Here is a 25,584-nt window from a genome sequence, read left to right as displayed (position 1 = left end):
GCAGTGCAGGGCACGTGGCAACCCTGGACTGGGCAGGTAGCTGCCACTGCTGGGCAGCAGTCTGCCACTCTCTGGCTACGTGACCTGTGCACGGTGGCAAGTCCCCCAGATCGCAGCTTCCTCTTCCGTAAAGCAGCGACACTCATATCTGTCAGTCAAGGAGCTGGGATCTCTCATAGAGCGGCTGCTGCCTCTGCCTTCAAGACCCTGTCCATCTCCCCGGGGGGACAGCTGGGTAACAGGTGGATGGGGAGCTGCAGCAGGCTTGGTGGCTTCAGTGTCCCCATTGGGAGAGACAGCTCAGGCCACACTACCAAAATGTGGACCCGATCTGGCATCCCTAGAACCTACCTGATCACCTCCTCTGGGAAGGTGCCACAAGTCCCTGTCCCACACGAAGACCCCCATCCTGCCACTGCCTGAGCCAACTCCAGCCCTCTTCTTCCCAGAGACCACATCTCCCAATTCCTTCTGAGAGCGTGGGGAGGTGGCAATGATCATGCCCATTTTACAGATGAGGAAACTGAGGCTTAGGGGCAAAGTCAAGATGAGCCAATGAGCCAGGCACGGTGGCTCACGCTTGTAATCCCAGCACTTTGGGAGGCCAAGGCGGGCGGATCACTTGAGATCATGTGTTCGAGACCAGCCTGGCCAACGTGGTGAAATTCCGTCTCCACTAAAAATACAAAAATTAGCTGGACGTGGTGGCTGGCACCTGTAATTCCAGCTACTCGGGAGGCTGAGGCAGGAGAATCGCTTGAATCTGGGAGGTAGCAATGAGCGAGTGGAGACTGTGTCACTGCACTCCAGCCTGGGTGACAGAATGAGAGACTCCATCTCAAAAAAAAAAAAAAACAAAAAAAAGAAGATGAGCCCATGTCAGACAGGTGTCTCCAAACCCTCCCCTATTCTGGGGGAGCCACGGTGAGGGGGTCTCGCTCTCCATTAAAAAAAACTGGTGTGGGCCAGGCATGGTGGCTCACACCTATAATTCCAGGACTTTGGGAGATGGAGGTAGGAGTACTGCTTGAGCCTAGGAGTTTGAGACCAGCTGGGGCAACATAGTGAGATCCCGTCTCTAAAAAAAAAAAAAAAAGAAAAAAATGTAGCTGGGCATGGTGGCATGCACCTGTGGTCCCAGCTGCTTGGGAGGCTGAGGTGGGAGGATCACCTGAGCCTGGAGGTTGAGGCTGCAGTGAGCCGTGATGGCACCACTGCACTCCAGCCTGGACAACAGAAAAAAAAATGCTGTGAGAAAGGGTGGGAGGCAGTGTAGACTGGTGTGTGTAGACCACTCTTTCTGGAAGCTTGACCGTGTGGGGTTGGAGAGAAGTGGGCGCAGCTGGCAGGCCACTAGGAATGAGCCCTGGAGGGGTTTTCTCCTCCCCGCAGGGGCGGCTGAGTCTGAGTCTAGGCTGAAGGCAGGTGCTGCTGATGAGGAGAGGCCTGAGCCTCGGGGGCGGAAGCTGGACGCTGGGCTGGCCGTGAGTGTGAGGAGCCTGCCGCTCCCTGGGCCTCCAGAGAAGGGGCTGGGTGGACCCTGAGGGAGGCGGTGAGGTGAGTGGCTCCTTCTTTCCCTGCCCTGAACCCCAGCCCCACTGTGTGTCCCACCCCAGGCCCACCTGTTCTGGGTTTCCACCTTGCGGGGAGGATGATTCTGCGTTTGTTGTGTGAAGCTGGGATCTTCCAGGAGGGCCAGGCCCCCGGGACTGGGAATGTCTATGGGAATGTCTGGAGATGAGATCCTGTAACCTGGACCCACCAGCCTCCAACTGTCCTGAGCTCTTGTGTGCCAGGGTGGGCTCTAATGGGGGACGCAGAGGGACAGACAGTGCTAGAGGCCATGGAGTGGGACTGGGGGAGGCAAATGTCTGGGGGGGCGAATGTCTAAGGGCTAGGAGAGGGACACTCTTGGAAAAGACTGGCGACCACAGGGCCAGGCCCCGGCCCCACCCACACCTCCAGACAGCACCCTTCATGGTGTGCTCCTTGGCAAATCTCTTGGCCTGTTTTGGAGTTCAAAGGCGGTCCCACCCGCTCCCTGTGGTGTGGGAGGAGGAGGACTGGTCATTCAGCAGACATTTCCTACTGAGACCTTCCCCCGGCCGTGCTGCGTGGGGCTGGGAGCCCCGAACTTTGCTGCTGCCTCCAGCCGCAGAGGGTCTGGAAACTCTCGAGGGGCCTTGGAGGCCCCTCTGGAGGGAGTAGCCGGCTCTGCCAGGCATGGGCAGTCAGGAGAAGGGTGGGGAGGTACGTGGTGGGGGCAGGGTCGTTGTGATGGCTGGAGAAGGTAGGAGGGAGGTCCAGGCAGGGGAACAGGACAGGGGAAGCTTGGACTGGCGCATCCAAGACTGATGTGCTTGGAAACTGCACATCAGACGGGGTGGGAGAGTGAAGGATGGGGTTGCAAGGTTAGACTGGAGTCAGATTTGGGAGGAGGTACAGGAAGGATCGGGGCTGATGGCCCCACAGAACACCCTGGTGGCCTTGATGGGTGGAAATGAAGTGGCACGGAGGTGGATGTGTTTCCAGCTACTGTGTCGCCCCAGCCTGCCCCAGAAATACGAGGTCCCTCCTCCTGGGACACTGGGTGGCCCCTGCCTTGCTCCTCTCTGGCCAACTCACCCTCACCCTTCCAGGCCCGTCTCGGGAATTCCCTCCCCTTCACATCCCCTCCCACCACCATTAAAACAAGAACAGATCCTACCCTCCAACCACTCTGTGCACAATGCCTGGCACGGGGGAGGCTTAGAACATCTGTGGGCACATGGGCAGCTGTGGGGGGCGTCTGCTGGCAGGTGATTGTGGCTGAGAAGGAGGTCCCCAGGACTGGGGCTCCAGTGAAGCCCCTGGGGCAGGGATAAGGAAGCTGAGGCTGCTCCCACCCTGAAGAGGAAGGGCAGCGGCTCTGGAGGGAGACAGGCAAGAAGGCACCCAAGAGTGTTTCCGTGGGATCTGAGAACGGCCAGCTGCAGTGGGGAGGAAGGACAGGCCGCCGTGGGGCTGCGGGCAGGGAGGTTTCCCGGTGTGAGCCTAAGTGTCCCTTCTGCCCCTCGGGTGGGTATGAAGGTGAAGAGGGCTGACGCACACACCATGCAGGGCTCAGCAAGGCTTTGCTGCCGTTCCATCCTGTGGGGGCCCTGGGCTGCCTGCCAGGGTCCAGGAACATGAAGACATTCAAGAACTTGGGGAGGGGCTGCGGGAGCCCGGGGCAGCCAGGGGCTGGGGAGGCAGGTGAGGGTCAGGAATGATTTCCCAAGGGTCAGAGCACCTGGGGAAACCCGCCAAGCACCGAAGGAAGTAGGGATGAGAGGGGGATGGGGGTCGCGGTGGGGCTGCAGGTCAGGGCACAGCAGGTGCAAATGCAGGGATTCCAGAGAGTTCCAGGAACTTCTGGGGATCCCCGGGTGGTTCTGTGGGCCTGGGGAGACCTCAGGCCTGGTAACAAAGGGCCTCACGTGTGGCGGGAGAGTCCCCTCAGAGGACCAGCAGGAGTGGGAAGGAGCTGGGCCTGCATCCCCTGCCCGCCTCTTCTCTTCAATCCCCACGCAGCTCCACGTGAGCCCTGACTCCTGCCTGCTTCTAAATCGGGCTTTGCTTTGTGATGGTGGCGGCAGCAGGCAACTGGGTGATGCCTTTAAAAATAAGGCTATTTGGAAAATTCCACTTTGGTGTGCTGTCACATGGAGCCCCGTTCCTAAGCGCTTTTTGTTTTCTTAGCACCTAGAGCCTCATGGCCTCCAGCACTGGGTGCCTCTTAGGAATCACTAAGCCACGGCCTCAGGGGATCCCCCAAGTCTCCTCCCCCAACCTCAGGCCATGGGCTACAGTCTTTGCAGGACCCATTGTTTCATTAAAACTTCTTTTTGGGCCGGCGCGGTGGCTCACGCCTGTAATCCCAGCACTTTGGGAGGCCAAGGAGGGCAGATCACGAGGTCAGGAGATCGAGACCATCCTGGTGAACACGGTGAAACCCCGTCTCTACTAAAAATACAAAAAAAAATCTTGGCCGGGCACGGTGGCTCATGCCTATGATCCCAGCACTTTGGGAGGCCGAGGCGGGCGGATCACGAGGTCAGGAGATCAAAACCATCCTGGCTAACACGGTGAAACCCCATCTCTACTAAAAATACAGAAAATTAGCCCGCATGGTGGCAGGCGCCTGTAGTCCCAACTACTCTGGAGGCTGAGGCAGGAGAATGGTGTGAACCCGGAAGGCAGAGCTTGCAGTGAGCGGAGATCGTGCCACTGCACTCCAGCCTGGGCGACAGTGCGAGACTCCGTTTCAGAAACAAACAAACAAACAAACAAACAAAAAACTTCTTTCTGGCCAGGCAGGCGCAGTGGCTCATACCTGTAATCCCAGCACTTTGGGAAGCCGAGGCAGGCGGATCACCTGGAGTCAGGAGTTTGAGACCAGCCTGACCAACATGGAGAAACGCTGTCTCTACTAAAAATACAAAATTAGCTGGGCATGGTGGCGGGTGCCTGTAATCCCAGCTACGCGGGAGGCTGAGGCAGGAGAATCACTTGAACCTGGGAGGTAGAGGTTGCAGTGAGCCAAGACACTCCAGTGAGCCATTGCACTCCAGCCCGCGCAACAAGAGCGAAACTCCATCTCATAAAAAACAAAACAAAACAAAAACAAACTGATTTCTTCCAATCAATTACTTAGGGTGCTCTGGGAATGAGTGGCCTTAGGTTTTGAGCCAGATCTACCTGGATTCAAGCGCCCCCAGTACAATGGAGGCATCGGGGCTGAGATGCTGCGGAAGAGGGCAGGTCACACAGCCCAGCAGACGCACAGCTGTACTGTCCTCGCTCCCAGTCACGGAGATGGCTGTTTGGCCCGGTATTGATTCCTTAACCTCCTGGAGCTTGAGTTTTCTCATTCATAAAATGGAAGCAGTACTTGTCCTGCTTCTCTCGGCCTTGGGGAGACGGCCGGGAACCCTTGTCTGATGGCCCCAGGTTCCCATGTTTCTCTAGGCCTGCTGGTTACCCATCAGTGAGCATAGCATATGGCATAAATACAGCATATGTTTGTTGGGTGCAAATTTAAAAGTAAAAAAATATAAGCAGGCTGGGCGCGGTGACTATTGCCTGTAATCTTAGCACTTTGGGAGGCCGAGGTGGGTGGATCACTTAAGTTCAGGAGTTTGAAATTACTCTGAGCAACGTAGCAAAACCCTGTCTCTACAAAACAAAAACAAAAACAAAAAACAGGCCGGGCGCGGTGGCTCACGCCTGTAATCCGAATACTTTGGGAGGCCGAAGCAGGTGGATCACCTGAGGTCAGGAGTTCAAGACCAACCTGGTCAACATGATGAAACTCTGTCTCTACTAAAAATATAAAAATTAGCCAGGTGTGGTGGTGCACATCTGTAACCCCACTTACTTGGGAGGCTGAGGCAGGAGAATCGCCTGAATCTGGGAGCCAGAGGTTGCAGGGAGCTGAGATCACACCATTGCACACCAGCCTGGGTGACAAAGCAAGACTCCATCTGAAACAAAAAATAATAATAATTAGCCAGGTGTGGTGGGGCACATCTGTAGTCCTAGCTACTTGGGAGGCTGAGGTGGGAGGATCACTTGAGCCTGGAAGGCAGAGGTTGCAGTGAGCACTGCACTCCAGCCTGGGCGACAGAGCAAGACCCTGTCTCAAAAACAACAACAAAAATGGCAAATTCAGATGTGTCCAAAAAAGAAACTATATTGTACTTGTAATACCGCTTTCTAGAGGTAACCACTGAAATATGGGTACACTTCCTTTCAGTCATTATTTTCCACGTTATGCACATCGTGAGTTGGAGCTTTGGACTTCCTGATCTGCGGCTTATGAGTGGTGCAAGCAACCTCTCTGAGCTTCAGTTTTCTCATCTCTGAAAAGGAGCTTAAAAAACATTCCCTAGGCCAGGTACGGTGGCTCACGCCTATTCCAGCACTCTGGGAGGCCAAGGTAGGAGAATGGCTTTAGCTCGGGAGTTTGAGACCAGCCTGGGCAACAAAGGCAGGCCTGATCTCTACAAAAAATAAAACATTAAACTAGGCATGGTGGTGTGCCTCTATAGTCTCACCTACTGGCGAGGCTGAGGTGGGAGGATTGTGTGAGCCCCGGAGTTCAAGGCTGCAATGAACTGTGATTGTGCCACTGCACTCCGGCCTGAGTGACAGAGCCAGACCCTGTCTCAAATACAACAACAACGGAAAAGGCCCGCAGGCAGCAGATACTTGCCTGAGCTGTGATGCCCATGCTGGTGTTTCTTCTCATCTTCTTTGATTGCTATGAATGGAGTGCATTCACATACTTTGATTACACTCGAGGGTGACTCTTTTAGCTTCCGCATTTCCTCAGTGTTGTCAATTCTTCTTCTTCTTCTTTTTTTTTTTTTTGAGATGGAGTCTCACTTTGTTGCCAGCCTGGAGTGCTGTGGCACGATCTCAGCTCACTGCAACCTCTGCCTCCCGGGTTCAAGGGATTCTCCTGCCTCAGCCTCCCGAGTAGCTGGGATTATAGGCGCCTGCCACCACACCTGGGTAATTTTTTTATTTTTAGTAGAGATGGGGTTTCACCATGTTGCCCAGGTTGGTCTTGAACTCCTGACCTCGTGATCCACCTGCCTCAGCCTCCCAAAGTGCTGGGATTACAGGTGTGAGCCACCACGCCCAGCCCAATTCTTTAAAGATTTTTCTGATGGCTCCTTTTGAGTTACTCCATTCCCTTCCCTCATTGCTGGACATGTACATTATGTCCATGTTACTTTTGTAACATAAGACTGCTCCCATTTTATGAATGGTAAAACTGTGGTGAACATTTTTTGATGACAGTCTGCCTCAGTTTGGGGATAATTTTATATAAGGATGGCTCCCTTCAGTTCCGTTATGAGACCGAAGGGATTCTGTGTGTTACAATGTTTTGTTTGTGCCTCCTTTTGCGGTACCCATGCCTTTGCCCTGTGGTGAATGTGCGGCCACTAGGAGTTCTGCCTCCCTGAATTTGTTGCTCGGAATGGACCGCAAGCTAGGACACAGGTAACTGCCTTTGTTAACTGTGAGGCGCCAGCGGCTGGGCTCTGGTGTGCGGGCCTGAGTGCTGCTGCTCGCCACCAAGTGCAGAGGTTCTCGGCGGCTCCCTGCTTATTTGGCACTTTGCCATTTCTGTGGCTCTTGCTGTCTTCTGTGTGCCTGAGCTTGCTGATCTCTAGCCATCTGGGCTATTCCTGCCTTTGTTTTTTTTCCTCATACTGCTCAATTTCCAGAACCAACAAGAGAAACCTTAATTCCAGGCATTGTGTCCTAAAAATGAGAAGTCCTGTCTCCATGGTGAAGGAGATGACACTCCAAGTTATGGAGGCAGAAAGGATCTGCTTCTTTATGGACTCCTGAGAGCCCTTGGGCCAAAGGGAAGCTCTTTTGAAAGAAATTAATGCTTCTCAATCTGCCCCTGCCCCATAGGGATGGGCCCATTGCCCAGTTGAGCTCCTTGTGTGGCATCACAGCTGCTGTTACTTTTATTCATGCTGTTGCCCTTGGTGACTCTGAACAGGAGCCGAGGCAAGGGGATTGGGAAAGAGGATGGAGACTGGGTAGCAGCTTCTGGACACGGGGGTTGAGCTGGGAGCCCTGGGCTAAGTGACCTCACTGCCTGGTGCCTCTTTCCTTGCCTGGAAAAGGAGAAACCAGGTGTCACCTTGGCAGCTTGTATGGATCAACTGTGATAATAGAGGTGAATCAGCCAGCACAGCCCAGGGCACCTGGGATGACTCCAGGTAGAGACACAGGTACCAGCAAGAGTCACGCATCCATTCCACAACGGAGCTCACATCTAGGGGCTGAGGAAGACCTGGGACAAAAATGTGTGTTGGGGAAACCAGATGGATCCCCGGTATCTCCTGAGATGCAGGCGGGCTCGGCAGGGCAGGAGGCCTCTGGCCTCATTGTGTGCACCCCTCCCACCGCCCCTGAGCTTGGGCCATTCCTCACACCTCTCTGTGGGCCTCAGTTCTCCCTCGGAATAGTCAGAGAGGACCTGATGTTCTCCAAGGGTCCTGCCAGCTCTCACACCTGGTGATGACTCTCCTGGGACATGCCTCTGGTCAAATAACCATTTTCCTTGCAAGGGGACAAGGCTGCATTTTTCTTTTCTTTTTTTCTTTTTTTTTTGGAGACAGGGTCTCGCTGTCACCCAAGCTGGAGTGCAGTGGTGTGATCTTGGCTCCCTGCAACCTCCGCCTCCCCAGCTCAGGCGATCCTCCTGCCTCAGTCTCCCAAGTAGCTGGGACTACAGGTGTGTGCCACCAAGCCCAGCTAATTTTTGTATTTTTTTTTTTTTTTTTTGTAGACGGGGGGTTTTGCCATGTCACCGAGGCTGGTCTTGAACTCCTGGACTCAAGACATCTGCCCATCCTGGCCTCCCAACGTGCTGGGATTATAGCATGAGCCACAGTGCAGGGCCAAGGCTGCATTTTCAAGATGCCACCTCTGTCTGTCCTGGAAGCCCTAAAACAGCAGGAGTTGTGGGCTGTGGGTCACCCTGGTGTCCCTAGCACCCAGCACGAGTGGGCACCGAGTGGGTGCTCAGGGCTGGCTTCCATGGACACTGAACACCCTGGGAAAGGCATTCCCCTCCCCAGCTCCAAGGTGAGCTGGCCCCTCCTGCCTAGCAAGCTTCGGAAGGCTCCGAGCTCAGGCTGGAAAAGGTCCCTCAAAGGGGTGTCTGAGGAGAGGGGGGGCGTGCTAAGAGTTCTCCAAACATGCTAGATACTGTCATTTCATTTAGACTTGTTTAAACCTCAATACAACTCAACTTGGGAGGTGGAAATGCCATGTTTCTTGTACATATAGGAGGGCTGGGGCGGAGCAGGGAAGTCTTCCTGGAGACCTGAGGAGTTAGCCAGCCGGTGGGCTCCCATGCATAGGTCCTTTGCCTGGAACGGATGAGAGGGAGCTAAGAGGTCTGGCTTTTGTCCACACTAAGGGATGGCTTTACTTGGGGGAGATAATCCTTCTGGAAACCTCAGGTAGAGTCTGCATGGGGAATGAGATGGCTTCATCTAGCCAGTTATGATGGGGGTCGACGCCCAAGGACCAGTTTAGCAGCCAGCAGAGCTGAGATCCAGGGCTTACTGCCCTGATCCCGGGATTACCTGCACATCAGAGATGAAGGTGAGGGAGGTGCTAAGAGGTGAAGTGGCCACCCACAGCCACATGGCTAAATCCTGTTCGCCGTGTTCTTAATTTTGTCAGACTCAAGTTGCAACGAAGATTTGTCTAGAACATGTCTGGGGGCTGAGGGCAACAGGTAAGGCGTGGGTCAAATCACGCTGCGGGTGCAGGTGATGACAGGCTCCAGGAGAGAAGTGGTGGGCACAGCAGGATGACCAGTGAGGAAAAGGCAGGCAGAGGGCGCCAGGTGCAAATCTGCAGGACCACAGACTTTGGTTCTGGATACAAACAATGGTTCCTTGTCATTGTAGGGCTTTAGACCCTAAGACTCAGAATTAGGGCTGGAAGGGATTTGGGAGCCCCAAGCAGATCTATTAATCCAACGCATTAAATTGCTAATTAAGTCACGACTGAAGCAGTCTGTACTTTTCCACCAGGGTTTACTTAGAAAAAGCTGGGGAGGCCTTGTTTTAACAGGTATGAAGGAGGCCTCATATTGTTTTTACTTAAAACCCCCAGAAATTTAAGCATTTATAAAGCTTCTATGATGCAGCACTGCGAGGGATGTTAATGTTTGCTTTCAAGAGATGGCCTTTAAAAATCCCTCTTGCTTCTGTGTCATATCTCATAGATGGTGACGGTTTTTACAGCCACGAGCTGGAGGGGAGATCCAAGTTCGGGGTTCCCTAGCCCATCCCTAAAGACCACAGCAGAGACAAATCTTCCATTTCATGCTTCCAGATGCTTCCTGTAATGGGAAAACTCCTTCTGCCCCTGACCTTTCTGAGTGGCTAAGTCTTCCGTTAGATTGGGCTGTAGTCAGTCTCTCCCGGGTTTCCTCTCCGGTAATTTATCTGCCAGTGACAACCCTCAGGGCTCCTGGCTGGCAGGAGCCAAAGCCAAGTGGAAATCCAGGCCTTCTGGCTCCCAGGGCTGGGTCTCTCCTCTTGCCCTCAAGTCCCCAGAATCTAAGGACAACCCAATAAACAAATACCTACTATTTGCCAGGTCCAGGGAAAATAGCAGTAAACAAGATAATCCCGGCTTTCCTCATGGAACCCACAGTCTAGAAGGGGAACGAAGACCCAGTGCCCGTCAACAGGGGCTTCTCACTGTCTACCAGCTCGTGGAGGGCCCTGGGGCATGGAACCCGGTTTCTGCCCCTCTCAGCTACTGACCCATCCGGGTCCTTGGGCGGAGGGCTTCATCTCTGAGTTCGTTTCCCGCTTTGTACAATGGCTCTGATCATAGATCCCGTCTCTGGAGTTTGTGAAATGTTGAGGCCAAATATGCAGATAACGCCAGGCCAGTGGCTTCCAAATCCGCGTGCACATTACACAGCTTCCCAAACTGATGATGCTTCCATCTCATCTTCAGAGCCTGTGACTTAATCGGCCTGGGCTTCGGAATATTAAGTCTGCAGGCAATGCTAAAGTGCAGACCAGTTTGGGAACTACAGCGTCAGGCACCGTGTCACAGCGCGATAAGAGAGAACGTTCGGAAAAGCCCTTTATAGATTGAGACTGAGGCCGGCTGGGAGGACGCCACGGCGCCGCTCCCAAGACCACCGCGGCGGGGCCTGAGCTCCGGTGTCACGCAGACCTTCCCTTCCGCGGCGGGGCCCGGGCCGTCTCTCCCGCACACCGGCCGGGACAGGGGCGCCCCATCGATGCGCTCCGCCGCTCGGCTCCCTACGCCTGAGCCCTGCCGGCTCGAGCCCCTTCCCCCTCCCGGCCGCTTCCCACTTCCAAGATGGCTGCGGGTGCAGCCGAACAGGTAAGGGGGCCCCTGTCGGATGTCCGCGGGGGCTCTGCGGGCACAAAGGCCCGCTCAAGGCAGTCCCTCGCCACTCCGGTTGGTTCTCGGGAGAAAAAAGGGCTAGCGACGCCGCTCCGGAGGCCCGCGGCGGGCGCCCCCGCAAGAGGGACAGTCGGGCGAGCGCCGAGCTCTAGACGCGGCGGCACGGGCGGAAGAGCGGGCGCGGGCCGGCAGGGGCGGGGCCCAAGTGCGTGGGGGCGTGTCCAGGGGCGGGTGAGGGGGCGGGGCGAAGCGAGGGTGCGCGCCGCTGTTCGCCGCGGGGTGCTCGCGCGCACCTGCGGGCCGGACCCGCTGCCTACCGCGCGCCCGGCGTCTTCGCAGCGCGAGTTGCGGGTCCTGCGGGGCCTGGGCTGCGGGCCCGCGGGTCCCGGGGATGGCGTCGGAGCCGCGCTAACTCCGGTACTGAGAGCCTCCCGCGGGGGACGGGCCGCGGGCCGCGAGGGAGGGCAGGGCGCGCGGGGCCGCCACCTGCTGCAGCGCCGGCCGAGGCGGGGAGCGGCCGGGGCGAGGCGGGTAGCTGGACGCGGGTCCTGCTGGGTGTCCCTCGCCGCGCGGCCGCGGCTCCTGCACGCCAGGGCAGCGCGTGCGTGGCGCCCGGGGTGCTGTCGCGGGGCCTCCGGGGCTGGGGCGACACTCGAGACTCGGCGGCCCTCGCGGAGGCGCGCGCTGTGTCCCGCTCCTTTCCCGGAACTTGACGAAAAGTTTTCCTCCTCCGACGCGAGGCTCCCGGCTTGAGAGGAGGCGGCTGGGTGCGCCAGACCCCGACCCCGGAGTCCCCTTCCACCTCGGACGCTCAGTCCCCGGGCAGCGGACCCTCCTCCTTGAAGCCCCTGACCCCCTTTTCATCTCGGACGCCTCTACCCCTGGAGTCCCTGATCCGCGGAATCACCTTTCATCTCGGAGCCCAGACCTCCTTGGACCTCCACCCCACGCGAACCCTCTGTCCCTGAGCTAGGGAATCCCCCTGCCTCTGCCTCGGAGACTCCCATTCCCGGGCCGCTGAGACCCTGGCCCGGGGACCCTCTCGGGGCCGGGGTAGCTGCCTTGAGGAGTGAGTCCAGGGACTCCTGGCCCCCTCCCGCCAGGAGTCTCTCTAGGCTGTAGGGCCCGGCCCTGATGGGAATGGCTGGTCAGGAGGATAGGGGAATGACCCTGCAGGTCCCGGAGTGACCGCGCCTGAGCAGGCCACGTGAGGTCGTTTCTGTCTTAAAGTTACATAGGACGCCGTTTTCCCCAGCGTGGAACTGGAAGTTTTGCTTGGAAAGGTTTTATAGGCACTGGTGCATTTTGCCGCTGCTGGAGGCCCCTGGGCATCACCTTGTTTATTTCACGCAGTGAGGCTAGCTGAGGAGGATAGTCGTGGTGGGGTCTTGGGGACAAAATGCTCACTGTCTTGCCCCCACTATTGTAGGATGTTAGCACCTAGTTACTGTCTTGTCTGGCTTTTATAGAGGTGGGTTGCCTGTTGGAAACTGGCAGTCGCTTTGCCTGGACTGGGCTAGTCCTTACAGCAGTCTTAGAACACTTCCTGTTGCCCAGTTCATCTGGCCAGTACCAACCCATATCTCAGTTTGGGTATGGCTTCCCCCCTCCGACCGACCCTCTTACTGCTTCTTTGCTGTGTGTTTGACCCCTTGAGATTGTGGGCTCCACAATCCTAATGAGATCTCCATTCCTACTGAGAACCTGGCATGAACATGGCGCTCAGGGTCATTGGGCGAAAACACCTTTTGGGAAACATCAAGGGTGTCAGCTCTAAGGGAGACAGAGTAACTGGCTTGGAGCCACCCAGATGGGGAGAGGCAGAGATGGGATTCAAACTGAGGCAGGCTATTGGGCCAGGCTCTGCTCACTTCGGTGTCCTCTGCTGTCCCAGCTCTTTGTACTGAGCTGGGCTTGATTCCTCTTTGTACAACTGAGTTTTCACCGTCTGCCCCCAGCCTACCCTCTCACATTCAGCTTGGGCTCTGCCTCGCCTGGCTTCTGCTGTTCCCCGGTGCTCCTTTAGCCCCTGCAGTTCCTCAGCATTGGGTGTGCTGTCTCCGCCCCATTCCCTGTTTAGTGAATGAATTCCTGTCTTTCATGCCTCCACTTTCCCTCCTCTACTCTGGGTTGATTCCTTAGCTGGTGCACTGTAGAAGGCCTCTCTCAAAGTCAGAGCAGCTTGTTTGAATCTCTCTCCCCCATTGGTCAGAGCTTCTAACCTTGAGTCCAGCCTCAGCACGGGATGCCTGCCCTGCAGGTCGGCGGTGGCTTGGGGAGTCTTTGAGACCTTGGAAAAGATTTGTTGTCAGTATGAACATTAATACATAGAGAATACAAGAGGATTTTAGGAAGGTGAGTATGTGTTTGTTAACTTAAAAAAAATTTTTTTTAGAGATGGGGTCATGCTATGTTGGCCAGACTGGATCTGAACTCATGGGCTCAAGCGATTCTCCCGAGTAGCTGTGGTTACAGGAACGCACCACCATGACCAGCAGAACGTGTGTTTTAGGACTGTGTATAAATAAAGTTTTGGCCGGGCGCAGTGGCTAATGCCTGTAATCCCAGCACTTTGGGAGGCTGAGGTGGGTGGATCACAGGGTCGGGAGATTGAGACCATCCTGGCCAACATGGTGAAACCCCGTCTATACTAAAAATACAAAAATTAGCTGGGTGTGGCAATGCGTGCCTATAATCCTAGCTACTCGGGAGGCTGAGGCAGGAGAATTACTTGAACCCAGGAGATGGAGGTTGCAGTGAGCCAAGATCGTACCACTGCACTCCAGCCTAGTAACAGAACTAGACTCCGTCTCAAAAAAAAAAAAAACAAAAGAAAAAAAGACAGTTTCTTGGGCCCGGGTGGTTTAGAATTCTTGATTGTCCATCTGGAAGGCTCTCAGGGACTGGTCTGCTTGACTAGTCACTTGATTTTAAAGATAGGGAAGTTGAGGCCCAGAGCCCCGTCAGTATCACGCAGCAGGTGTGAGGAGAGAGACTGGTGACAGGAAGAAGCTGTACTTTGTGGCCTTGTAGACACAGACTGGCTGTGTCTGGCCTTGCTTATGCAAATGGTTGCTAAAATAGTGGGGCTGAGTTGGCTGGCCCTATCCGTGTCCAGGAAAGAATAACACCAGCCAACATTTTCTAAGGCTTACCCTGTGCCAGGCACGATTTTAAGGACTTTATGTGGATTTCTTCCCCTAATCTTGTCAACTGCCTAACCGGATAGGGTCTCTTATTGTCTTCATTTTGCTGCAAGGAAAGAAACCAAGGTGCAGGGAAGTTAAGAAATGAGTCCAAGCTCACACAGCTAGTGAGCGAAGGAGCTGGGACTTGAACCCAGGTAGCCTGCTGCTGGAACCTGCATTATTTTTTCCCGCCTGTTAATTTTGTTTCTTTTTTTGTTTTGTTTTGTTCTGTTCTATTCTATTCTATTTTTTGAGACGGCATTTCACTCTTGTCGACCAGGCTGGAGTGCAGTGGCGTGATCTCAGCTCACTGCAACCTTTGCCTCCCAGGTTCAAGTGATTCTCCTGCCTCAACCTCTAGAGTAGCTGGGATTACAGGCATGTGCCACCAGGCCTGGCTAATTTTGTATTTTTAGTGGAGATTCGCCATAGTGGGGTTTTGCCATATTGGCCAGGCTGGTTTTGAACCTCTGACTTCAGGTGATCCACCTGCTTTGGCCTCCCAAAGTGCTGGGATTACAGGCGTGAACCACCACGCCTGGCCTATTTTATTTTTAAAACTTCATATGAAGCCTAACATACATACACGGAAGTGTAAGAATGGTTAAGTGTTCAGCTTATCAATGATCAAGGTTATTGGGTGAATACACCTTTTGGCAACATTAAAGGAGCTGAGAGGAAGGGAGATAACGTTTAGGGACTGTATTCATAAGTATGCCAGCAGGCCATGTATGAACTTTGATGTCAGATCTGGTTTGAACTCAGTTTCTGTTGCTGTGTGACCTTGGGTGCGTAACTTAGCCTCTCTGAATCCCATAGTTTCTTCAGTACCCTTGGCAGGCTTGTGATTATTAGAGCATGTAATGGCTCCCTGCATGTTTGGTGCATGCTAAATGCTCAGTAAATGATTTCTCTTATTAATAATTAAGATTATAAACTATACCGGCTTTAAGTAGTCTAAATATCTTCCTAATATATCATTTGCCTCCCAGTCACTTCACAAGTACTTGGGAAAATTAGTTAATTAGTAATTTACCAAATCACTAAGTGAAGCTGGAACATTTTGCATTGAATGTCTTTAATTTAAAATGTCCCGGCCAGGCGCCCTTGGCTCTTGCCTCTAATCCCAGTAGTTTGGGTGGTTGAGGGGGGTGGATCACTTGAGCTCAGGAGTTCAAGACCAGCCTGGGCAACATGGTGAAACCCTACAAAAAAAAAAAAAAAAAATTAGCTGGGTGGGTGTGGTGGCATGCGCCTTGTGGTCCCAGCCACTCAGGATGCTGAGGTGGGAGGCTCGCTTGAGCCTGGGTGGCAGAGGTTGCAGTGAACCAAGATCATACAACTGTACTCCAGCCTGGGTGACAGAGACCCCATCTCAAAAAAAAAAAAAGTTCCACCTGTGCCTTTAATCATAACCAGTGGTCAGTGTAAGTTAAGAACTCCTTAGGGTTGTGAAGGAGCCTTTGAGGACCCTGAACAGTAACCCCAGTTTCTGCCTGCTTTCCCGAAACATACATGGGCTGGAACTTAAACAGCGTTGTGTTAAGTTCCAAGTGTCTGAAAGTTGCCACTCACCCTCTGGAGGAATATGTGAGCTTCTAGGAAATTTTTTTCAGGACTATTATCCTAAAGAATCACCCATTTAAAAGCCAAACTACTTTTATAATGGCCTTTTCCATTTTACATAATGCAAATCAATCCATTGTTTTAGGCCGCGTGTGCAGCAGTGTAAAGAGTAAGTGCCCGGGCTACTCAGGCTAGCCCAGCACAGCTCTGTTATTACGCAGCCCTCTTTAGACCTCAGTCTTCTGTCAGCTCTTTGGATGGTTGTGGAGGTGACAGAACTAGTGGATATAGACATGGAACGCAGTGCCTGATGTGTCGTCTGCGCTTGGGGAGCGGAGGCAGCTGCAAGTGTTGGTGAGCCTGGAGCGTCCAGTCCTTTCTGCCAGAGCCAGGACTTGAATTAAAAAAGAGAAAGAGGCCGGGCGCGGTGGCTCAAGCCTGTAATCTCAGCACTTTGGGAGGCCGAGACGGGCGGATCACGAGGTCAGGAGATTAAGACCATCCTGGCTAACACGGTGAAACCCCGTCTCTACTAAAAAATACAAAAAACTAGCTGGACGAGGTGGCGGGCGCCTGTAGTCCCAGCTACTGGGAGGCTGAGGCAGGAGAATGGCATAAACCCGGGAGGCGGAGCTTGCAGTGAGCTTTGATCCGGCCACTGCACTCCAGCCTGGGCGGCAGAGCAACACTCCGTCTCAAAAAAAAAAAAAAAAAAAGAGAGAGAAAGAGGCCAGGCTCAATGGTTCACATCTGTAATCCCAGCACTTTGGGAGGCTGAGGTGGGCGGATCACTTGAGGTCAAGAGTTTGAGACCAGCCTGGCTAACATGGTGAAACCCTGGCTCTACTAAAAATACAAAAAATTAGCCGGGCGTGATGGTGGGCGCCTGTAATCCCAGGACTCTGGGAGGCCGAGGTGGGCGGATCACTTGAGGTCAGGAGTTAGAAACCAGTCTGGCCAACATGGTGAAACTCCATCTCTACTAAAAAAAAATAAAAATGCAAAAAATTAGCCAGATGTGGTGGTAGGCGCCCGTAATCCCAGCTACTCAGGAGGCTAAAGCAGGAGAATTACTTGAACCTGGGTGGCGGAGGTTGCAGTGAGCCGAGATTGTGTCACTGCACTCCAGCCTGGGTAACAAGAGTGAAGCTCTGTCTCAGAAAAAAAAAAAAAAGTATATATATGTAATCCAGAAGTCACTGGGCGCGGTGGCTCATGCCTGTAATCCCAACACTTTGGGAGGCTGAGGCGGGCGGATCACGAGGTCAGAAGATCAAGACCATCCTGGCTAACACGGTGAAACCTCGTCTCTACTAAAAAATACAAAAAGAAAAAATTAGCCGGGCGTGGTGGCGGGCCCCTGTAGTCCTAGTTACTCGGGAGGCAGAGGCAGGAGAATAGTGTAAACCTGGGAGGCGGAGCTTGCAATGAGCCGAGATTGCGCCACTGCACTCCAGCCTGGGCAACAGAGCAAGACTCTGTCTCAAAAAAAAAAAAAAAAAGAATCCAGAAGTCAGTGGCCAGAGCTGGGTTGATGGCAGGCTTGGCAGTAAAGGTGAACACACCGCCCTTTGAGGATCAGATGGGACAGTGGTGCCCCCTTGCCACTGGGGTTTGAAGAGGCAGCTGTCCTGTGGAGCGTCCAGAGAGGAGCCGGGACAGGGAGGGCTTCGTGCTCCAGTCCTGGGAAGAGGCTGCCCGTGGATGTCTACACAAACGGCAGCGTGACTTCTCCCTGAAGCCGCTAAGTAGATGTTTTTACCCCGTGGGAACACACCTAGATCGTTTGGTTTGGCCTTTGTAAACAGTTGCTTTTATTTATGGAGACTTGGGTCAAGACCAAGGAGGAGAAAATCAAGCAGTTGTTTCTAGACGGGATTGTTTTCCAAAGCCCCATGCAGAGTCACTGGCAGAGCTACCCTCCTCTTTCTTGTATTGAAGTGAGGATTGTGGCTCTGGTCGAGTGACAGTTGATTGAATCCCTCGGGGGCTACTGTCCTCTTTACTTCCTGCAGAACTGAGTCTTGTGACAGGTAAATACAATTCAGATGGCCTTGTTGCATGGAATGGAAACAGTCTTTCTCTTATCCATACTTCACATCTTGTCTTTCTGTTGGCTGGAAAGTGATGACTCATCACCATTTGACTTGGGTTCAGTGCCTACCATGGCAGGGTGCTGGGCCAGGCGCTGGATCCGTTCCTCCTGTGCCTACCTAGGGGTGTGTGCTGCAGGGGGATGCTGTCACTAGGACGTTAGTGATTGGGACTTTGGAAAACTTACCTGTCAAGGGAGGAGTTTTCACTTTCCTGACCATCATGTGTTGACAGCATTCCTCACCATCTGGTCTAGCCTCTAACCAGTGTGTAGGCTGGTCACTGCTCAGCTGCTGGTGTGCACTCTCCCTGAACTGGGTGGCAGGGGATTTCTTCCTCGTAGTCTTACCTCCAGCTCTCACCGAGTTCTTGGAACATAATCCAGCTCTCAGCAGGTGTTTCTTGGATGGGACTGTCCCTGAAATCTGCCCCCTTAAGACCACAGTTGTTAGTAGTAATTAATTCAGCAAGTAGATTTTTGAAACCTTAATCCATGCCAGGCATTTAACCAGAGAATAGTTCCCAGAAATGATTAGAGCTGTGCCTGCCTGAAGGGGAGAATCCGGTGGGGAGAGCGACCTGAGAACAGCCGTAAGATCGCTGTTTCAGGCAGGGTGTAGCCAAAAGGAGCCTAGGAGGAAGGAGGCCTGGCAGCTTTCTGGGAGAGGCAGGGAAGGCTTTTCAGAGGAGGTGGCCTTTGAAAACACCAATTGAGTGTCTCCTTGTGCCACAGCCTACCGGGGCTCTGAGGCCCTGATGGCCTACCTGAGGAGGGCACCCCAGGTGGTGGTGAGTAGGGCCGAGTAGGCTAGTGGTGGGGGCAGGTAGGTGGCCGGGTGCAACTGCACAAGGCTGGAGAGGCAGGCAGAGACGGATCAGGAGGGCCCTGGGTGCTGACTTGGGGAATTCAGGCTTAGTTTGTCTTCTATAAACCTGGACTTGGAGGCAGGCCATCTGCAGTTGGTCTCCTGGCTGGCGTCCAGAGTCTACCCATGAGCCTTGTCTCAGAAGCACACACCTTGTTTGTACAACTTCCCCTAGGAAGGGTACTATCAGGTGGCAGGTGGCCTGGAGTGCAGCTTCTTGCCCTCGTGGCACCAGGCGGAAGTGCTTGAGGACAGGTGGCCTTGGCCCTTGCAGAGTTTGGTTTTAAAGTGTGTTGCAAGCGGAAGTACTTTTTCCCTTTTAGGCTTATTTCCCTGAAGACTGACACCCTGTTCTGAGGTTTAAGAAACTTAACTGGACTTGGGACCAACAAAGACCTCAAAGTTGGCTCAGCTTCTCCATAGGAGAGGCCCTCGGGCTGCTGTCCCTGGCCCCCTCACGGCAGAGGAGAGGAGTAGAAAAAGGTTTTCTTTCTCGACTTAAAGCCAGATGGCTTTGGGCTCTGCCAGACCTTACTTCCTTCTTCCTGTGCTTTCTTCTTGGCGGCAATTCAGGGAAGGGTCCCTAGATTGCCATGAATGAAATCCTATAGTTTCACCAAAATGGTTTCCAATTCCAGACGTGAGTGATGCCTTCTGTTTACCCAGGCACTGATTTTCCTAGGAAGGATATACTTTTTTGTGTTCCTGTCTACTCTGTCATCAGAATTTGCATTCTAACCTGCATCTCTTTTGTGGCTTACATTTGTGTTTTGCTGTACTAGGAAATAAAGGGAAGCAGCACGTTCACTGGGCACCTGCTGTGTGTCAGGGGCTGGGTTTGCCGGTGCCTTCACCAGACCTTCTCATTTCTTGTCCTCAGACCAGCCTGTGAGCTATAGGGTATTGTCCCATTTTACTGCTGAGGAAGAGGGAAGTTGAGGCTCAGAAAGGTTAAGCACCTCATTTGAGGTTGCCTTACCTGGTAAGTGGCAGAGCCAGAATTTCAGTGGGGCCTGCGAGAGGCCCTCAGCTGTGTTTAGCGTGAGGATTTCCTCTTACATGTGTGGCTTTTTGCCAGTTTGATCTGTTAGAGTGTTGATGGTGTTTTGATAATTTGAATGACCTTGACATTGTCAAAGATGAGCTCTTAACTGTGTGCTGAAAATGTTTCTTACTCTATTTTCCTTTTGTTTTATTTTATTTTATTTTATTTTTTTGAGACGGAGTCTCGCTCTATAGCCCAGGCTGGAGTGCAGTGGCCGGATCTCAGCTCACTGCAAGCTCCGCCTCCCGGGTTTACGCCATTCTCCTGCCTCAGCCTCTCGAGTAGCTGGGACTACAGGCGCCCGCCACCACGCCCAGCTAGTTTTTTTTATTTTTTTAGTAGAGACGGGGTTTCACTGTGTTAGCCAGGATGGTCTCGATCTCCTGATCTCGTGATCCGCCCGTCTTGGCCTCCCAAAGTGCTGGGATTACAGACTTGAGCCACCGTGCCCGGCCTCTATTTTCCTTTTAATTAAAGTGTACGTAGAACTTCTAAATTGGTATACATTTGAATCAACCTGGATTATATCTTACTTTTGTGAATTCTGTTGTTTCCTAACATAGAAACTTGAGGGATTCTTCCCGAGCAGGGGACACACAGAGGGTCTGCAGTGGCCCTGCCTTGGAGGGCTCATGGCTCTGGGGAAGAGCAGGGATGGCTGTGAAACACTGAAAACGTGTTCACGTGTCGGGAGGTGATGTCCGGATTCTTTCAGATCATGCCCTGAGTTTTTGCTCTATAGGTTGGAGAAACATTTTATTTTTTGCAGCACCTGGATAATTTCACCTTTTTTTTTTTTTAGACTGAGTTTCACTCTTGTTGCACAGGCTGGAGTGCAGTGGCATGATTTCAGCTCACTGCAACCTCCACCTCTCGGGTTCGAGCTATTCTGTTGCCTCAGCTTCCCAAGTAGCTAGGATTACGGCATGCACCACCATGCCTGGCTAATTTTGTATTTTTAGTAGAGATGGAGTTTCACCATGTTGGTCAGGCTGGTCTCGAACTCCTGACCTCAGGTGATCCGCCCACTTCAACCTCCCAAAGTGCTGGGTTTACAGGCATGAACCACCATGCTGGCCTATAATTTCACTTTTGTATTAAACTCTACTTTTGTCTGTATTTTTGCCTTAGTGTAGTACAATGTGGTTCTAATTTCTAAGAAAAATTGATTATCAATTACTGTAACACTGTGATTAATCCTCCCTTACTCACTGGATCGTATTTCAAGTTTTTATTTTTTATATTTCTTTATATTTCTTTCTTTCTTTATTTTGAGATGGAGTCTCGCTCTGTCACCCAGGCTGGAGTGCAGTGGTGCTATCTCGGCTCACTGCAACCTCTGCCTCCCGGGTTCAAGCGATTCTCCTGCCTCAGCCTCCTGAGAGCTGGGATTACAGGCGCGCACCACCACGCCCAGCTAATTTTGTATTTTTAGTGGGGGGACGTTTCACCATTTGGTCAGGCTGGTCTTGAACTCCTGACCTTGTGATCTGCCCGCCTTGGCCTCCCAAAGTACTGGGATTACAGGCATGAGCCACCGTGCCTGGCCTATTTATTTATTTTGAAACAGGGTCTTGCTGCGTTGCCCAGGCTGGAGTGCCGTGGCGCTGTCATAGCTTACTACAGTCTTGAACTCCTGGACTCAAGAGATCTTCCTGCCTCAGCCTTCTCAGTAGCGGGGACTACAGGTGTGCACTACCATGCCTGGCTAATTTTTACTTTTGGTAGAGATGGGGGTCTCACTGTGTTGCCCAGGCTGAATCAGATATTTATATGTAGTTGAGTCTGTTTCTGAATTCTGCATTTCATTTCATTCCTTACCATTTCTGTTTTTGCCTCAGTGCTGCACTCTTACTGGCTCCTTCAGTTTCTGAGAAGGAGGGAGATTACTCCCCTCCCTGTCTCTCCTTTGTTTTTCTGGAGACAGGATTGTGCCCTGTTACCCAGGCTGGAGTGCACTGGTGATCATAGCTCATTGCAGCCTTGAACTCCTGGGCTCCAAGTGGTTCTCCTGCCCCAGCCTCCTGAGTAACTGGGACTACAGACATGAGCCACTGCACCTGGCTCCCCTTTTTCTGCTTTTAATTAATTAGCTTTTGCTGTGTTGACACTGAGAGGCAGGCCAGGCTTCCTAATTAGGAGCATGTAGGCTCCTTACAAAAGCTGACACCCAAGCAGGAGTGGTTATCATTCTTTCTTCTGCGCTTGAAAACCTTCAGCTTCTCTCTGTTTGATGATAGCAGCTACCAACAAAGTGCCTGTTGGGGGCGAGGTGACTATTAAATGCTTTTCTTGTGGTACTTAATTCTCCCAAGGCAATATAGAGCCCAGGAACGTCTGAGTCCAAAGCCCTGTTCTTTATGTTGTTCTCTTGTATGGACCAGATTTAAACGCACCACCTGATTTCTTTCTTCCTTTGAGACGGAGTTTTGCTCCTGTTGCCCAGGCTGGAGTGCAGTGGAGCGATCTCTGCTCACTGCAACTCTACCTCCTGAGTTCAAGCAATTCTCCTTCCTCAGCCTCCTGAGTAACTGGGTACAGGCATCTGCCACCACACGCAGCTGATTTTTTGTATTTTTAGTAGAGATGGGGTTTCACCATGTTGGCCAGGCTGGTCTGGAACTCCTGATCTCAGGCGATCCACCTGCCTCGGCCTCCCAAAGTGCTGGGATTTCAGGCATGAGCCACTGCCCCTGGCCATTTTAAAGAAAAAAAAAAGGTAGCAGTTGATGCCAGGGTTCTCAGTGTGCTGGGACTGTGCTCTCCAGGCTGGTGTGCCGCATACCCTCCCTTCCTCATTTGTCTTAGGCCAGAGAACTTTATTTTTTATTTATTTATTTTTGAGACAGGGTCTCATTCTGTCATTCAGACTGGAGTGCAGTGGTGTTATCAGGGTTCACTGCAGTCTTGACCTCCTGGGCGGGCTCAAGTGATCCTCCCACCTCAGCCTTTCAAGTAGCTAGGACCGCAGACATGTGGCACCACACTCAGCTAATTTTTACATTTTTTTAAAGACAAGGTCTCCCATTCTCCCATTGTTGCCCAGGCTTGCTTTTGAGTTCCTAGGCCCAAGCGATCCTCCTGCCTCTACCTCCCAAAGTGCTGGGATCACAGGCATGAGCCACCGTGCCTGGTTAGGCCAGAGAACTTTATTTTTTATTTTTATTTTTTTTGAAATGGGACCTCGCCCTGTCGCCCAGGCTGGAGTGCAGTGGCATGATCTTGGCCCACTGCAACCTCCACCTCCTGGGTTCAAGTGATTTTCCTGCCTCAGCCTCCCTGAGTAGCTGGGATTATAGGCATGTGCCACCACACCTGGCTAATTTTTTTTTTTTTTTTTTGAGACAGAGGCTTGCTCTCTTGCCTAGGCTAGAGCGCAGTGGCATGATCTTGGCTCACTGCAACCTCCGCGTCCTGGGTTCAAGCGATTCTCCTGCCTCAGCCTCCTAGTAGCTGAGATTACAGGCACATGCCAGCATGCCTGGCTAATTTTTGTATTTTTAGTAGAGATGGGGTTTTGCCATGTTGGCCAGGCTGCTCTCGAACTCCCGACCTCAAGTGATCTGCCCTCCTCGGCCTCCCAAAGCGTTGTGATTACAGGTATGAGCCAGCATGCCTGGCCGTGCCAGAGAACTTCAGACGTGGCCTTAGATGTGTGCGTGTGATTAACAGATTTTGTTTTTAGTTTTTTTTTAGAGAGAGGGTCTTTCTCTGTTACCCAGGCCAGAGTACAGTGGTGTAATCATGGCTCACCGCAGCCTAAAACTTCCCAGGCTCAAGTGATCCTCTGACCTCGGTCTCCAGAGTAGCTTGCACTACAGGCATGTGCCACCACCCTCCGCTGATTTTTTTTAGTTTTTTTGTAGAGACATGGTCTTGTTACGTTGCCCAGGCTGCACTGACGGTTTTGACTCTACTCACTCAAACCTCAGAGGCTGTGGTCTTGACTCTCTTTTATTAATGATCTTCACTGAGCTGGCCTTCTGACCTGGGTTTGTGTAATCCTAAACCAAGCCTTTCTAACCATACGTGTGGTCTCCTTTGGGGTCCTGTAGATCCCAGCTCTGCAGTTAAACAGCAGTGTGATCTTAGACCCGTTTCTTAGTCTGGCCAAGCCCTGGTTTCTTCCGTGGTAAAGGATATACTGTGCCCAGCCTTGTAGATGTGTGTAAGCGTGACTGAAACATTTGTGGAGAGGCCTGGCTGCTGCAGATGGCATACATAATTTATTTGGTGGTTGTTTTCCATCTTAATGAAGATATCTTAGGATTTTAATGCTGTCTCAGAACAAGTAGATCTTTGACATACGTACGGGTTATGGATTCACACCCCCGTCCCCCAAGTCCAGTTCTCACGCTCCCGGTGCTGTCCTGGGGATGAAGATGTAACTGGTAGGGGCGGTGATGATTATTTTTACCTCGGGTACATCCTTCGTTCGGGTTATCTTCCCGCTATGTTATATCATGACAATGTATGTTAAAACTCTAGCTTCTGGGCCAGGCGTGGTGGCTCATGCCCATAATCCCAGCACTTTGGGAGGCCGAGGTGGGTGGATTGCTTGAGGTCAGGAGTTTGAGACCAGCCTGGCCAACATAGGGAAACCCTGTCTCTACTAAAAATACAAAAATTAGCTGGGCGTGGTAGTGCACGCCTGTAATCCCAGCTACTTGGGAGGCTGAGGCACAAGAATCACTTGAACCTGGGAGGCAGAGGTTTGCAGTGAGCCAAGATGGCGCCACTGCACTCCAACCTGGGCGACAGAGTGAGACTCTGTGTCAAAAAACAAAAACAAAAACCACCTCTAGCTTCTGGACTTGAATCAAAACTTGGGTATGCTTTTCAAGGCTTTCTCCTTTAAGTGGGAGATGAGACCATTTCAGCTGCGTGTCAGAGGTGTGGCATCTTTGAATTTTATATCCACTTTAATTTCCGTGTTTGTGTTTTTTCTAGTTTCTCCTTGGACCAAGATGACTGATGGAAAACTCTCCACCTCTACAAATGGCCTAGCCTTGATGGGCATTCTGGATGGTAGACCAGGAAACCCCCTTCAGAACCTGCAACACGTCAATCTCAAGGGGCCCCGACTCCTCTCAGCACCTGAGTACGGGCCCAAGCTGAAACTCAGGACTTTAGAAGACCGGCACAGCCTCCAGTCCGTGGACTCGGGGATTCCTACCCTGGAGATCGGGAACCCGGAGCCTGTGCCCTGCAGCGCGGTCCACGTGCGGAGGAAGCAGTCCGACTCCGACCTCATCCCCGAGCGGGCCTTCCAGAGCGCCTGCGCACTGCCATCCTGTGCGCCACCAGCTCCTAGCAGCGTCGAGCGGGAACAGAGCGTGCGCAAATCCTCCACGTTTCCCAGGACAGGCTATGACTCGGTAAAGCTCTACAGCCCGACCTCCAAAGCCCTGACCCGCAGCGATGATGTCTCTGTCTGCAGCGTGTCCAGTCTTGGGACGGAGCTGTCCACCACGCTGTCTGTCAGCAATGAGGACATCTTGGACCTTGTGGTCACGAGCAGCTCCAGTGCCATTGTGACCCTGGAGAATGACGATGACCCACAGTTTACCAACGTCACCTTGAGCTCTGTCAAGGAAACCAGTGGCTTACACCAGCAGGACTGTATTCATGAAGCTGAGGAGGGGAGTAAATTGAAAATACTGGGGCCGTTTACTAGCTTCTTCGCGAGGTAATGCCATCTTTGCCCTCTGGAAGAGCGTGGTGGTGGAGTCCAGACCAGTCTCCTTGTTCCTGTCTCACATGTGTTGTGTGTTCTCTGTGGTGTTAGGCAGGCACGTCTCACACGGATAACTGGGCCTTTTCCCGGAAGCCCGGAGTCCTGTGGGATTGTAAGGACTGG

The 25,584-nt window shown here is 52.7% G+C and overlaps 1 protein-coding gene across 5 annotated transcripts in view; it reads left to right on the top strand.

The window, feature by feature from the left end:
• The first annotated feature begins 10,682 nt into the window (after positions 1-10,682).
• Positions 10,683-25,584, top strand: part of TBC1D14 (TBC1 domain family member 14) — a 129,828-nt gene continuing 114,926 nt past the window's right edge. For 3 of the 5 annotated variants that reach the window (XR_004437795.1, XM_033213671.1, XM_033213670.1), the window contains exons 1-2: positions 11,205-11,382; positions 24,675-25,413. Coding sequence is in view for 4 of the 5 variants with exons in the window: in XM_033213671.1 (XP_033069562.1) it covers positions 24,692-25,413 (722 nt within the window). In the remaining variant the exon portion in view is untranslated. Of the gene's footprint in view, positions 10,942-11,203; positions 11,383-24,674; positions 25,414-25,584 lie in introns of those variants that run through there. The other 2 variants (XM_033213669.1, XM_033213674.1) reach the window with 2 other exon arrangements.

The sequence above is a fragment of the Trachypithecus francoisi genome, unplaced genomic scaffold (assembly GCF_009764315.1).
Source record: "Trachypithecus francoisi isolate TF-2019V2 unplaced genomic scaffold, Tfra_2.0 Lachesis_group1, whole genome shotgun sequence".
NCBI classification, from domain to species: domain Eukaryota; kingdom Metazoa; phylum Chordata; class Mammalia; order Primates; family Cercopithecidae; genus Trachypithecus; species Trachypithecus francoisi.
The sequence above is the reverse complement of the archived record's forward strand: the minus strand, read 5'-3'. Positions and strand labels throughout refer to the sequence as shown.